General features: G+C 41.5%; 1 protein-coding gene and 1 pseudogene across 2 annotated transcripts in view; one reads left to right on the plus strand and one right to left on the minus strand.

Annotated features, from left to right (window-relative positions):
- Window positions 1-15,673, plus strand: part of DNAH3 (dynein axonemal heavy chain 3) — a 247,772-nt gene that overhangs the window by 30,239 nt on the left and 201,860 nt on the right. Inside the window, exons 12-15 of the mRNA XM_086375467.1 lie at window positions 1,708-1,813; window positions 1,961-2,139; window positions 11,853-12,037; window positions 13,238-13,361. Of these exons, the coding sequence (XP_086231593.1) occupies window positions 1,708-1,813; window positions 1,961-2,139; window positions 11,853-12,037; window positions 13,238-13,361 (594 nt within the window). The remainder of the gene's footprint in view (window positions 1-1,707; window positions 1,814-1,960; window positions 2,140-11,852; window positions 12,038-13,237; window positions 13,362-15,673) is intronic.
- Window positions 4,680-7,437, minus strand: LOC147345302 (protein SET-like; annotated as a pseudogene). The gene is made up of 4 exons (XR_015155095.1): window positions 7,407-7,437; window positions 7,187-7,350; window positions 6,519-7,102; window positions 4,680-6,173 (listed from the first exon to the last, which is right to left on the minus strand). The product of XR_015155095.1 is annotated as a protein SET-like (transcript).

Genomic DNA, 15,673 nt, shown 5'->3' on the forward strand with positions numbered 1-15,673 from the left:
CCCCATATGGTTATCAGTTGATTTTTCAGCAGAAACTCCACAGACAAGAAAGGAGTGACACAGTATATTTAAAGTGATAAAAAGGAAAAACCTACAACCAAGAATACTCAATGCAGCAAGGCTCTCATTCAAACTTGACAGAGAAATCAAAAGCTTTCAGTTCAGTTCTGTCACTCAGTCGTGTCTAACTCTTTGCAACCCCATGAATCACAGCACACCAGGCCTCCCTGTCCATCACCAACTCCGGGAGTTTACTCAAACTCATGTCCATCGAGTCAGTGATGCCATCCAACCATCTCATCTTCTGTTGTCCCCTTCTCCTCCTGCCCCCAATCCCTCAAAAGCGTTATAGACAATCAAAAGCTAAGAGAATTCAACACTGCCTAATCAGCTTTACAACAAATTCTAAAGGAACTTCTCTAGGCAAAAACAAAAAGCCCACAAATAGAAAAAAGAAAATTACAAAAGGGAAATCTCACCAGTAAAGGCAAACATACAGTAAAGAAAGAAAATCATCCACACACAAATATATCAAAATCAGCAATCGTGAAAGGAGGAGAGTTCAACTGCAAGATATTGGAAATGCATTTGAAATTAAGATATCAGCAACTTAAAACAGCCTTGTGTGAGTTTGTGTGTGTGTATATATGTGTAGGCTGCTATGTCAAAACCTCATGGAAACTGTAAATCAAAAATCTACAATAGATAGGCACACAGAAAAGAAAATGCAATCCAAACACAACCCTAAAGATAGTCATCAAATCACAAGAGAAGAGAACAAAAGGAAGGGAAGCAAAAAAGACTAGACAAAAAAATTCTGTATTACGAGAGGCTGTCCTTTATATGATAGGGTGTTTAGCAACATCTCTGGCTTCTTCCTGTTAGTAGGACCCTCCCTACTTTTGACAACCAAAGATGTATTCAGACATGGCCAAATGCCCCCTGGGGACAAAATCACCTCCATTTGAGAACAGCTGCTTGTCTATTCTGAAAATCATGGCCTCAGATTTGGAAGCTCTGCCCTCATGAATTCAACCTAGGATCTTCTATTAGAAACCTCTGTTTACCCTGTTTATTCTTATACATATAGTTTGTTTTTCTGGACTGACAGTTCCAGAAGCTTCTCTGTATCTTAGTTTCAGTCTCTAAAGTGTTGGCCAACTCTTGGAAGTATACCACTGGGCTCTGCAAAGTTAATTCTGCCTACTGCGTGTCACAAAACATCCTCCAATTTTGGGAAAATCTGTCCAGCCATTTTTACATCTGACAACAGAGAGAAACTGAATTCTATTCAATAGACTTCAGGTTCATTAGTTCCCGAATATTCATCTTAAAATATAGACATAGAATTTTAGAACTAGAAGGAGGAATAGGAAGTATTGTTTATTGCACATTTACTGTATGTTAGGCATAGCATTAATTGCTTTATATTATAGCTTTACAACAGTCCAATGAGGTGTTGTTTCCACTTAAAATTAAGGACACTGACCTTTGAAAAATAGAAATATTTTGTCTAAGTTCATGTAGCTCAGAAGTGGCAAAATTTGGAATTTGAAGGCAAAGTTCTGAATTCCCAGTTCACTGTGCCTTTTGCCATGTTGTATAGTTTGGACTAGTTTTTATATTATCTCTTTGTTTGCCACTCTGACTAATCTGATTTGGTGACCTGTATTTGTATCTTTGATTTTCTGCTCTTCAATATGGAAGATACTTAAATGTATACAAAAAGTATGATGACTTATTGGATAACACGGCAGAACAAAACATCAGTGAATTCCTGAAAGAAAATCATGAAATTGAGGATTTTGTGATGGTAGGAGATGCCACTTGACATTTTTTTTATATCTTGGTTACATGTTACAGACAGTCCAATAGCACTGTATTGGCTGGGGATGAGGCTAGGGGCAAATGCATAGAGGCTAAAGACAAATTAAACTACTGAATCTGCTCTTTTCTACAGAGGATCAATAGCATTAAAAAGCGGAGAAATGAAATTGCATCCATGCACATAACTGTGCCTTTGGCCATGTTCTGCCTTGACACCATGACCCTAAATTATGATCTCTGTGAACGAGCCCAAAATCTTAAAGACCGTTTGATTCAATTCCAAGTGGATGTAAACCGGGACACCAACACCAGGTATTATTGTTGCATGCAGGGAAATAGCAGTGGTAATTGGCACAAACGGGAGAATGAAAAAGGGGATTGCACCTTCCAGCAATGACCAGGCTGAACTTCCAATTCAACTTGTTTCTGCCCCCAAAGTGAGGGTTGCAGGGACTCTAGGTTCAAGCGAGATGATAAACAATAAGGAGAAAACTACTAGAGTATGATGGAAAGAATCCTGAGGCAGTTAATCTCTGATCCTTCAGCCTTTGCTTTCTTGCAGACAACTTCAGAGAGGTATTACCTGGCAGTCTGAGCTCACAGGCCCTCTCACTGGCCACCTGTCACACATTCGAAGATACAGCATGCTTACAGTCAGCCCTCAGAATCTCTTCTATGCAGACTTCTACTGTCTGGGTGTGGGGATACTGTTATTCAATCTTAAACTCTATATCATGCCTTAATATTACTGATGACCATATGTTAGTCAATACATTTTTGGTTGTAAGGGGTAGGAGGTGGGACTGGCTAATGTAAAAAAGAAATTTGGAGTCTGCATGTTGAAAAGTTTAGGAGCTGGCTAGCCTCAGGCCCTCAATACTACAAATTAGAATGTAGTCTCCCTCCCTCTGCTTGCTGTCTGCTGTGTCACCTTCATTCTCGGACAGGTTCTCTCCAGTTTGTGGGCCCCAGCAGCTCCAGACTTAATCCTCCCAGGTTCTCATTCACAGGGGAAAAAAGATTTCCCTTTTTTTCCAATGCTGTGCCACTGGGCAGGTGTGGCACTGGCCTGACTTGGATTGTTTGGACAACACCAAGGCAAACACCATAGTCAAGAGGATGGTTTAGATCTGGGTACTATTCTCATCTCTGGAGTGAATGTCAGCCTTACCTAAACCATGAGAATCAAGAAAAGGAAAGAGAAGGTACCCCGAAAAGATGTAGGCTGTGGTTACTAGAAAAGGAAATGATGCTAAGATGCTGGGACAGTAAATTTCTGCTACTCTGCTTTCCACTTCAGCACCTTTGCCTGGAAAACCCCATGGACGGAGGAGCCTGGTGGGCTGCAGTCCATGGGGTCGCTAAGAGTCAGACATGACTGAGTGACTTCACTTTCACTTTTCACTTTCATGCATTGGAGAAGGAAATGGCAGCCCACTCCAGTGTTCTTGCCTGGAGAATCCCAGGGACAGGGGAGCCTGGTGGGCTGCCATCTCTGGGGTCGCACAGAGTCATACACGACTGAAGTGACTTAGCAGCCTCAGCTTCTATTTGAATGTTACAAAATGTGTCTTATTTTTAGCTCTCTTTCTCAGACAGCTTTAAATGATAGACTAAAATGATTTAACACTAATAATCATTATTAATATTATTTTATATATCATTCATTTGTTTGTAGATAAGTATAAATTTAGCATTTTATGGCACTTTTAAGATTTATAAACTACATATCAGAAACTCATCAGCAAATTAATGATGATAATAGTTACCATTTTTCCAGCACACATTGTAGTCCAGGCACTGTGTAGGTGTTCAGAACATTCAATATCTAATCAGTCTTTACACCAACCCTAAGAAGTTGTTCATTATTCTCTCCTTTATGTTGATAAAGAAACTGAGCCTCCAAGAGATCCTCAAATGGCACATCCATTGAGGCTTAACCTAGTTCATTTTGACTCCAAATCCACACTCTCCACCACTGCATTCAACTTTCTGACTGAGTAATGAAATGGTAGGATTCCTGTTTGGGGAGCCAGAAGTCTTGACTTTGAATCCAAGGCCTTCCATTTACTTGTTTGTGTTCTCTGGCTTCACCTCTTGGATCTTCAATTCCTTTTCCTATAGAACAAATATTTGGGACTAGGACAGTAAAACGTTTTCAGCCTTCGAACTACTAGGACACTTCCTTTTGGAAAGTTTGAGCATCAGGTAGTTGTTGTTGTGTTTTTTTTTTTTCCCTTAAGTATTTGTTCCTGTCAAATCAGGGCTTCCCCAGTGGCTCAACTGGTAAAGAATCCTGCCTGCAATGCGGAAGACCTGGGTTTGATCCCTGGGTTGGGAAGATCCCCTGGAGGAGGGAAAGGCTACCCACTCCAGTATTCTGGCCTGGAGAATTCCTTAGACTATATAGTCCATGGAGTTGCAAAGAGTTGGACATGACTGACTGACTTTCACTTTCACTTCCTGTCAAATCAAGCAACATGGTGCCTTGGTTGGTCCATGCTTTCTTCCCCATCAAAATAAATGTATAATTTCCTTTGGTCTTTTTAATATAAATGAAAGTAAAGGTCCCATTACAAACCTGGGGATTTCTAAGAGCCCAGAAACAGAAACTCCTGGTCAGTGATTGAGTTCTGAAGTTTCTTTCTACCTTGAAAATAGTGACTCTGACTCATTTGTTCTTCTCAGCCATCCAGTGAGGTAGGTAAAACAGATATAAAACACCCTACTGAATGGAGAAGAGGCCCGGGGGTGGGGGGTGTGGGGGGGTGGAACTCACTTGCCCAATTAGGTGAGTTTGAATCTTCTGAACCCACATCCCAGCCTTGCTACTTTTTTGTCCTGTGATTGCCGAGTGAAGTAACTTCCTGTTTCCAGTGATAGGTGTGCCCTGGAAAGGGATGCTCTGGCCATAAAGGCAGGAGGCACCTTGCAGTGCATTGGTAATAAAGTGGGCATGCCATCCATTTCCACTATAGGTGCATTGGTCTAAAGTTGCTAAAACAATGACTTGAAATATTGATCAGAAATTCCATGGCCCTGAGTAGAAGTCTGAATGTATGTTCCCCTCAGGGTGGAAAATCTGTCCAAAAAGTGACAACAAAGTAGAGAGGCCATAGATTGATGCAAAATATATTGGTCTCCCTTATGCCATCACTACACCAGACAGAGAATAGCCCTGTGCTTACAGGACCCCTGGATCTTTATTTTAAATGATATTGTCAGTACATGTAGAAAACAGTGTTTGTTGTGCTTAACTTATCCCTGGATATTGCTAAGGAGTTATTTTGGCCAGATTTATGATATTATCAACCCATATTCAGGACTTTTAGAGGGTCTAGTAGTTAATGGGTATAAACGAAAGACTCAACTCAGTCTAACTCGTGAGTAGCAAAAATCCATATCTTCCCTACTGTGTGTTTTCTGTTTGTTTCCTTTACTTTTATATAGAACTCTTCATTCTTGTCACTGCTGGTCACCAAATGTGTAGAGGACTTTCCCCACACAAATCAGTTCAGCTGGGTGCCCTACAATTCAGCTTAATTCCAACACTGTCTTCCCAGAGGTAGCATCAGCTTCCACAGGTTCCGGGCTCAGTCCTATAAGACTGTCTCTCATAATTTCAGACACCAGGCACAAATTCGAGTTGTGCGTCTGTGCTTCTGACCAACCAGGTGTAAATTGAAAGTTCTAGTGACCCTTTTCTTGAGTTTAATTAATTTGTTCCAGGCTTCTAATCATGGCTCAGTCTTTCCAGTGACCAGCTCCTCATCCAGGAGTCACCCTGAGTCACCTCACTAAAATAAATGATACTCTTATCACCCATAAAATTACATGGGTTTCATGGGCTTGGTGCTAGGAACTGGGGGCAGAGACCAATATATATTTTTTGAGACAGGAAGGGATAAAAATGAATTTGGAACAGAAAGGGGTAGAGATTCTTTTCCTACTGAATTCTGCTCAAGGTATCCCCCCCTCCCCCAAATAAGTTGTGAACTATTGTATAAAGGAGAAAAGAGACCTCAAAAACAGGGCGACTGAGCACAAGAGGAGGAAAAATAAAAAGACTGCAAGTTGCTCCCAGGGACTGGAGAAAATTTAAAAAGGTTGGAATCCATCAGTGTTACATTAGTCATCTTTTCCTTCATCTTTCTCTCCTTCCTCCCCCTCATCATCATCTTCATCTTCACCTTCATCCTCATCCCCTTCTTCATCAATATCTTCCAACCCTTCTTCCTCTTCATCATCATTGTTTTCCTCTTCTCCTTTCCCTTCTTCATCATCCATGTCAGGAACCAAGTAGTACTGTAATGGATTTGGCCAAATATCATCTTTGATGACCTCTCCTAACTCATCTGAGTCCCTTGGACTGCAAGGAGATCCAACCAGTCCATCCTAAAGAAAATCAGTCCTGAATGTTCATTGGAAGGACTGATGCTGAAGCTGAAACTCCAATACTTTGGCCACCTGATGTGAAGAGCTAACTCATTTGAAAAGACCCTGAAGCAGGGAAAGATTAAAGGCAAGAGGAGAAGGGGACAACAGAGGATGAGATGGCTGGATGGCATCACTGACTCAATGGACATGAGTTTTGAGTAAACTCCCGGAGTTGGTGATGGACAGGGAGGCCTGGCATGCTGCAGTCCATGGGGTCGCAAAGAATCGGACACGACTGAGCGGCTGAACTGAACTGAACTCATCTGCACCTGCTTCAGAATGATCAGTATACTAGGTGAAGAAGCTTTCTGGTTCCTCATGCTGTCTCTTCCTATTGGCTTTATTCCATGTTTGACTTGATCGTTTCGTCAAATCCTTTCCAGATTTCCATTTGATTTCAGTGGACTTTGAAGATGGATCACAACTCTCATTCAGATGAAATTTGGAGAGAATTTTATTCTCGAAGTAAGGGTTTTCATCAAAAATAAAAATCTATTCTGTAACCTGATTTAATGTCTTCAAATTCTGTCACTTCAACTCCTGTCAAAAAATGCAGCACCTCTTCATCCTCCTCCCCAATGTTGTTACCCCCAAATTTGGGATTTTGGCGATCAATTCGGACCTCTTTTGAAAAAATGGTTGGCGGAGTTTGTTATACTTCTGTTCTATTTTCAAAAATGTCCTCACTGACTTGTTCATTAAGTCCCTCTATTTCATTTTGTACTTCATCAACATGTTCAATTGCTTCCTGCTGTTCTTTTTCTGAGGTTTCGTCGGCCCCGTTGAGGTTGGAGTTGAGCTGCTTTTTACTGACATCGGCCGCCGCGCCGAAATGGTGCTGCTTTCAGGGTTGGGCGCGGGGCGGGGAGCGGGTAGGGGAGAGAAGGGAAGGCGAAGGGGCCGAGCGGAGGCTTCCTTTCACGCCACACGCGCGGGCGCTCGCGGGCGCTCGCTCCGTCCGGCCGCCCCCTTCCGGAGCACTTTCGCTCAACACTCTGTCCCTCCCCCGGGCTCGCGAGCGCTGCCTTCGCGGCCTGACGACGAAGGAGAGGCTGGGGCGGCGTGCCGGCCTGGCCCGGGTTCCGACTTTCGGAGGGGAATCGGTGGCGGCGTCGGGCGGGCCGGCGGCTAGGCTCTCTCACTCAGGCTCCGCGCTCCAGCTCGATGCTCCATCTCCCCGAGCCGACTCCTCCACCTCCTCCTCACTGCGAGGGCAAAACTATAATAGCTATTGTTTTTTAAATTTTTATTTATTTTTTAATTGAAGGATAATGCTTTACAGAATTTTGTTTTTTGTCAAACCTCAACATGAATCAGCCACAGGTATACATATGTCCCCTCCCTCCTGTCTCCCTTCCCTTCCCACCCCTCGAGGTTGATAGAGAGCCCCTGTTTGAGTTCCCTGAGGCAAACAGCAAATTTCCATTGTCTATTTTACATACGGTAATTAAGTTTCCATGTTACTCTCTCCATACATTGCACCCTCTCCTCCCTTTTCCCCGTGTCCATAAGTCTGTTCTCTATGTCTGTTTCTCCATTGCTGCCCTGCAAATAAATTCTTCAGTACCATCTTTCTAGATTCTATATATATGCATTGAAAGTGAAAGTTGCTCAGTCGTGTCTGACTCTTTGCGACCCCAAGGACTGTATCAGATCAGATCAGTCGCTCAGTCGTGTCCGACTCTTTGCAACCCCATGAATCGCAGCACGCCAGGCCTCCCTGTCCAGCACCAACTCCCGGAGTTCACTCAGACTCACGTCCATCGAGTCAGTGATGCCATCCAGCCATCTCATCCTCTGTCGTCCCCTTCTCCTCCTGCCCCCAATCCCTCCCAGCATCAGAGTCTTTTCCAATGAGTCAACTCTTCGCATGAGGTGGCCAAAGTACTGGAGTTTCAGCTTTAGCATCATTCCTTCCAAAGACATCCCAGGGCTGATCTCCTTCAGAATGGGCTGGTTGGATCTCCTTGCAGTCCAAGGGACTCTCAAGAGTCTTCTCCAACACCACAGTTCAAAAGCATCAATTTTTCAGCACTCAGCCTTCTTCACAGTCCAACTCTCACATCCATACATGACCACAGGAAAAACCATAGCCTTGACTAGACGAACCTTTGTTGGCAAAGTAATGTCTCTGCTTTTGAATATGCTATCTAGGTTGGTCATAAATTTCCTTCCAAGGAGTAAGCGTCTTTTAATTTCATGGCTGCAGTCATCATCTGTAGTGATTTTGGAGCCCAGAAAAATAAAGTCTGACACTGTTTCCACTGTTTCCCCATGTATTTCCCATGAAGTGATGGGACCAGATGCCATGATCTTCGTTTTCTGAATGTTGAGCTTTAAGCCAACTTTTTCACTCTCCACTTTCACTTTCATCAAGAGGCTTTTTAGTTCCTCTTCACTTTCTGCCATAAGGGTGGTGTCATCTGCATATCTGAGGTTATTGATATTTCTCCCGGCAGTCTTGATTCCAGCTTGTGTTTCTTCCAGTCCAGCATTTCTCATGATGTACTCTGCATATAAGTTAAATAAGCAGGGTGACAATATACAGCCTTGACGTACTCCTTTTCCTATTTGGAACCAGTCTGTTGTTCCATGTCCAGTTCTAACTGTTGCTTCCTGACCTGCAATCAAATTTCTCAAGAGGCAGATCAGGTGTCCATGGTATTCTCCAGGCCAGAATACTGGAGTGGGTAGCCTGTCCCTTCTCCAGGGGATCTTCCCAACCCAGGGATCAAACCCAGGTCTCCCGCATTGCGGGCAGATTCTTTACCAGTTGAGCCACCAGGGAAGCCCATATACGATAACTTGTTTTTCTCTTTCTGACTTACTTCACTCTGTATAATTGGCTCTAGGTTCATCCACCTCATTAGAACTGACTCAGATGCATTCCTTTTTAGGGCTGTGTGATATTCTATTATATATATGTACCACTGCTTCTTTATCCATTTATCTGTTGATGGACGTCTAGGTTGCTTCCATGTTCTAGCTATTGTAAATAGTGCTGCAATGAACATTGGGGTACATGTGTCTTTTTCAATTTTGCTTTCCTCAGAGTATATGGCTAGGAGTGGGACTGCTGGGTCATACACTGGTTTTGCTCCTAGTTTTTTAAGGAATTTCCATACCATCTTCCATAGTGGCTGCATCGATTTACATTCCCACGAACAGTGCAAGAGCATTCTCTTTTCTCCACACCCTCTTAAGCATTTATTTGTAGACTTTTTGATGATGGCCATTCTGACTGGTGTGAGGTGATATCTCATTGTAGTTTTGATTTGCATTTCTCTGCTAATGAACTATATTGAGCATCTTTTCATGTGTTTGTTAGCCATTTGTATGTCTTCTTTGGAGAAATGTCAGTTTAGGTCTCCTGCCCACTTTTTGATTGGGTTGTTTGTTTTTCTGGTATTGAATTGTATGAGCTGCTTATATATATTTTGGAAATTAATCCTTGGTCAGTTGTTTCATTTGCTATTATTTTCTCCCATTCTAAGGGTTCTCTTTTTACCTTGCTTATAGTTTCCTTTGCTGTGCAAAAGCTTTTAAATGTAATCAAATCCCACTTGTTTACTTTTGTTTTTATTTCCATTACTCTAGGAGGTGGGTTATTGAGGATCTGGCTTTGATTTATGTCAGAGAGTGTTCTGCCTATGTTTTCCTCTAAGAGTTTTATAGTTTCTGGTCTTACATTTAGGTTTTTCATCCATTTAGGTTTATCTTTGTGTATGGTGTTAGGAAGTGTTGTAATTTCATTCTTTTACAAGTAGCTGTCCAATTTTCCCAGCACCACTTATTGAAGAGGCTGTCTTTGCCCCCATTATATATTCTTGCCTCCTTTGTCAAAAATAAGGTACCCATGAGTGTGTGGGTTTATTTTTGAGTTTTCTATCTTGTTCCATTGGTCTATATTTCTGTTTTTGTGCCAGTATCATAGGTTTTGATGACTGTAGCTTTGTAGTATAATCTGAAGTTAAGAAGGTTGATTCCTTCAGCTCCATTTTCCTTTTTCAAGACTGCTTTCATTATTCAAGGTCTTTTGTGTTTCCATATGAATTGTGAAAAATTTTTGTTCTAGTTCCATGAAAAATACCATCAGTAATTTGATAGGGACCACATTGAATCTGTAGATTGCCTTTGGTAGTATAGTCATTTTCACAATACTGATTCTTCTTACCTAGGAACATGGAATCTCTCTCCATCTGTTTATGTAATCTTTGATTTCTTTCATCAGTGTCTTATAATTTTCTGTATACAGTTATTTTGTCTCCTTAGGTAGTTTTATTCCTAGATATTTTATTCTTTTTGTTGCAAGGGTGAATGGGATTGATTCTTTAATTTCTCTTTCTGATTTTTCATTGTTAGTATATAGGAATGCAAGTGATTTCTGTGTATTGATTTTGTATCTTATGACTTTGCTAAATTCACTGAATAGTAATTTTCTGATAGTATCTTTAGGGTTTTCTATGTATAGTATCATGTCATCTGCACACAGTGAGAGTTTTACTTCTTCTTTTCCAATCTGAATTCCTTTTATTTCTTTTTCTTCTCTGATTGCTGTAACTAGGACTTCTAAAACTATGTTGAATAAAATGGGTAACCTGGAAGAAATGGACAGATTCTTAGAAAAGTGCAGTCTTCCAAGACTGAACCAAGTAAGATTTAACTCTTATTTGTTAAGAGTATAAGGTTTGGAATCGGTTAAACCAGGTTCAGATCCTGGCTCTGATACCTAAATATCATGTTGCTTTGGATAAAGTTCAGTTCAGTTCAGTTCAGTCGCTCAGTTGTGTCTGACTCTTTGCGACCCCATGAATCGCAGCACGCCAGGACAGGGAGCTGTCCATCACCAACTCCCAGAGTTCACTGAGACTCACATCCATCGAGCCAGTGATGCCATCCAGCCATCTCATCCTCTGTCGTCCCCTTCTCCTCCTGCCCCCAATCCCTCCCAGCATCAGAGTCTTTTCCAATAAGTCAACTCTTTGCACGAGGTGGCCAAAGTACTGGAGCTTCAGCTTTAGCATCATTCCTTCCAAAGAAATCCCAGGGCTGATCTCCTTCAGAATGGACTGGTTGGATCTCCTTGCAGTCCAAGGGACTCTCAAGAGTCTTCTCTAAACACCACAGTTCAAAAGCATCAATTCTTCGGCTCTCAGCCTTCTTCACAGTCCCAACTCTCACATCCATACATGACCACAGGAAAAACCATAGCCTTGACTAGATGGACCTTTGTTGGCAAAGTAATGGATAAAGTTACTCAGCCTCATTTCTTCCATTATAAAATGTTAATAATAGTAATAGTTCCTAACTCTTAAAAATTTTGTGAAAATTAAAGGAGTTAATACTCATTCAGTGATTAGAATGGGCATGGTAAAGGGCATAGTATATGTCATATATTATTACCATTTCTACTTTTATTATTTCTAAATATGGTATGCATGTGAATATTATCCATCAAGAATTTACAGGTAGAGAAAATCTGGAAAACCATGTTCTAATCTCCAAATAGTAATCATGTCTGCTTAGTATAGTGGGTTTTATAAGAAAGTTATTTTAGATGTTGATGATGGCTGTTACTTTCCCTGTAGCATCTGTAATCAGTACAGCCTCATTGCCGACAAAGTCAGCGAGATTCCTATCAACACTGGGGAGCTAGTATTCCTCATTGAATTCTTAAAGAAATCCAGCGATGTCACCGTGTTCAAACTCAGGAGGCAACTTAGAGATGCGGTTGAACGGCTGGAGTTCTTGATGGACTATGCAGACTTGCCCCGTAAGTCCAATGTCCTGTGTGTACATGCAAATATATGTATATATTTATATGTTTAGATATAAGGAGCCAAGAAAGAAGAGTTCACAATCCTCCCACTAAATATCTGTATCAGAAGAGCTGCTTTTTAAGTGTGTCTCTATATTAGAGACACTAATTCCACACTCTTATCCAGAGAAATTTGAATCAAATGAAGAGAATCTTATTGGTAGACAAAAAGAAATATCTAGGGACTTGACTGGTTCTTAGATGCCTTTCTTTGCATCTTATGTGTGGTGTTCCTAAAAAAGTCTCTTTCAAATGCAGAGTCCTTTTATAAATGGGTAGATTTCATTTATCTATAATCTTAATACAATCCTACCTTTGAGGAAGCCAGGGCACTTTCCTTCATGCTCCTGCATATTTTAAGAGGAAAGAAATGGTCGGGGCCCCTTCATGGCTTATTGAGCCAAGTTAGGACTCAATAAGGACCTAACTTTGTAAGGACCAGGTTCTGAAGGAAAAGCTAATATCACCTCTACAAGTCACATTTCAGAAACTTTTTCCATCTGGAAATACCTGTGAATTATGGGAGGGAGAGATAGGGACTGGGAGTGAAAAATTGGTCCCATAACCATCCACCTGCACATTCATGAGCTGTGCTCTTGACCATGTGAACACACACTGGAATCCCTCATTGTGGTCTCTACCCCCTAAATTCCCAAGAGCACATAGGAAACCCAGGGCATTTTAACTGACCAGAGCCATAAAATGGGTAGGGTATCTGGCATTGATATTACCACTGACCTTTAACCCAGACTGAAATTCAGATGAGGTGAAATAGTGTAAAGAATAGTACCAAACTTTAGCTAGGATTCTACTCAGACCTAACCTAGGAAGATAATGAAGTGCATAGTGGTTAGAACATAAGCTTTGGAGTTGGTTAGTCCTGGGTTTGAAATCTGCTCTGCTGTCTCCTAGCGGTGTGACCTTGACCACTTGGCTTAACTTTGTTTCCCATCTATAAAAACAAAGATGATTATACCATCTACCTTCTAGCCTGGCCCTTGGTAAGTGCTCAGGAAATGTTGGGTAACATTCATCAATAAAGGGCCTATTCATTAATTGCCACCCCTATACTCACTGCTGTTGACCTCTTATTCTCCTGAATTAATTCATTGCGAACTGAGCAGTGTCCTAAAGCAGACTGTGTGTGTTTTGCAGAAGAGGATATCAAACTGAACAGCACTCTATTCCTCTGGCCAGACCAGATTGAAGATATCTTTGAAAACAGCCGGAACCTTCTCCTTAGCAAGAGGGATCAGGCAGAGATGGACCTCATTAAAAGGTACAGGAAAAGTCTGATGTTTAAGAAATGATATCCAGCTTTATAAAATGCTATATGTTCCTGGTTCTGTCTAGGGCCACCCCTGATCCCGCAATGAGTGGGTGAAGGCTCATGACAATTGGAGAAGGAATTTCCTTTTGTTTTCCACTAAGGGATATTCTCTGTAAGCCTGCTTCACTGTAGTAACTCCAACCAATGCCTTCCCTCCCTGCCTTGAACAATTGAAATTTAGTGCTGCAGAGAGAAAAAGGCAAAAATAGTAGCATATAAGAGCAGCCTTACAATAATAATAGCAAAATTGTCAGCCTTTCATTTAAGACCGTGGGTCTGTGAGATATCAAGACAGGAATAATAAAACATGGTTGGTAGCTGAGAAATTGCCTGTTTTGCAGCTGATCTCATTCAGTGCTAATCTGCCTGTAATCATCTTTTCATTGAGTATTATGGCTTTTTACTATGTTTGCTGTGCTCTATTCTAGACACAAAAGTGTGTTTGACTGCTAAATAAAGATTTTAATACAATGACAAAATATCACATACTGAAGAAGTCAGACAATGTCAAGTGAAGTGGGCCAGGTATCATGTATCTGGTAAAGACATGCTTGTGTACATATGCATGTGCACATGCGTGCACACACACTCACACATGCACATACCAACTTATAGCACTTTGTTTAGGGACTGCAAATTCATACCAGTTACCATCCCCATCACACATGAAACCCCTAGTTTCATTTCCGTAATCCTTGCTAATACTCAGGAGAAAGGAAAAGGGCAGATAAAAGCAGGGATGGGAGACTGCACTCAAGGATAATCCCAAGAGAGGAAGTTGCTATCTTCACAACAACCTTTGCCCAGCAAAACAACAAAAGAGATGTGTATGTTTGTTTCTATCTACAGCCTTGTTCTCCCTCTACCTAAATGGCTGCTGTCCCCAGAACCCAGAATTTAGCCCAATGAATAGATACTTTTTAGGTAAAGCTTTTTTTGTTGTTCAGTTGCTAAGCTTTGTCTCTTTGCAACCCCATGGACTGCAGCATGCCAGGCTTCCCTGTCTTTCACTATCTCCCAGAATTTGCTCAAACTCATGTCCACTGAGTCCGTGATGCTATTCAACCATCTCATCCTCTGTCGTCCCCTTCCCTTCCTGCCCTTGATCTTTCTCAACATCATGGTCTTTTCCAATTAGTCGGTTCTTCACAGAAGATGGCAAAAGTATTGGAGCTTCAGCTTCAGCATCAGCATCCTTTAGGACTGACTAAAGGAAATCAGTCCAAGGGACTCTCAAGAGTGTTCTCCGATACCACAATTTGAAAGCATCAGTTCTTCAGTGCTCAGCCTTCTTTATGGTCCAATTCTCACATCTGTACATGGCTACTAGAGAAATCATAGCTTTGATTATACGGACCTGTGTCAGCAAAGTGATGTCTCTGCTTTTTAATATGCTGCCTAGGTTTGTCATAGCTTTCCTTCCAAGGATCAAGCATCTTTTTTCCTTTTTAGAACAGTTTTACGTTCACAGAAAAATTGAGCAGAAAGTATAGGGTCCTCCTATACCCCCTCACCCCTTACACATATTCTCCCCCCTCAGTGGAACTGAGTTTTGATGCCTCACCAAGAAGCAGAACCATTTTAAAAGCTAGATGAACAGGAGTAAATTTCTTCATCTTTTTTGAGCCTAAGTGTCCTCATCTGGAAACTGGGGATAGTAGAACCAATCTTAGATCATCTGATTTTGTGAGAGGTGTCATTGTGTTAAGGATGAAATCAGATGGTCTGAGGTGGTGCCTAAGTGATATCCAGCACATGGCAGGCATTCGGGAACAGTCAGCTTCTTTTGCGCATTAACAATGACTTCTTTAGGGAGAAAAATGCTTCTTCACTTTCAAAGCACTACCTGTGAGCAGACTTCTAGAACATTAATCTTAGACCATTCATAGTAACTGTTGAAGTTAATAGGTACTGAGGGATGGCTCTGGAAAAAATTGGAACACGTGTCATTCATGGTGAGAGGAGAGTGCCAGACTTTTTCTGGGAAGGGAAACTCAAGCTTGACCCATCACTTGGTATCTGAGCTCTCAATCACAGAGCTCAGCAGAGAAGCAGCTCTACGGACACCTGCAACCCTGGGCTCAGCCCTCTCTTTAATGAACTCTTAAACTTCCTGTCCATCATTTTTGCATAAATCCTGAGAAAACCTACAAGGAGGGCTTAGAAATACTCATTTGTTCATTCATCTTCTATGAGAACAATCCCCTTCTCTCTCTAAAAGACATGATCTTATTTTCCCAGGCCACAGTAATTTTTTTTAC

The sequence above is a fragment of the Bos grunniens genome, chromosome 25, assembly GCF_055505025.1.
Source record: "Bos grunniens cultivar Pamir isolate PY7600 chromosome 25, Bosgru_T2T1.0, whole genome shotgun sequence".
Lineage (NCBI taxonomy): Eukaryota > Metazoa > Chordata > Mammalia > Artiodactyla > Bovidae > Bos > Bos grunniens.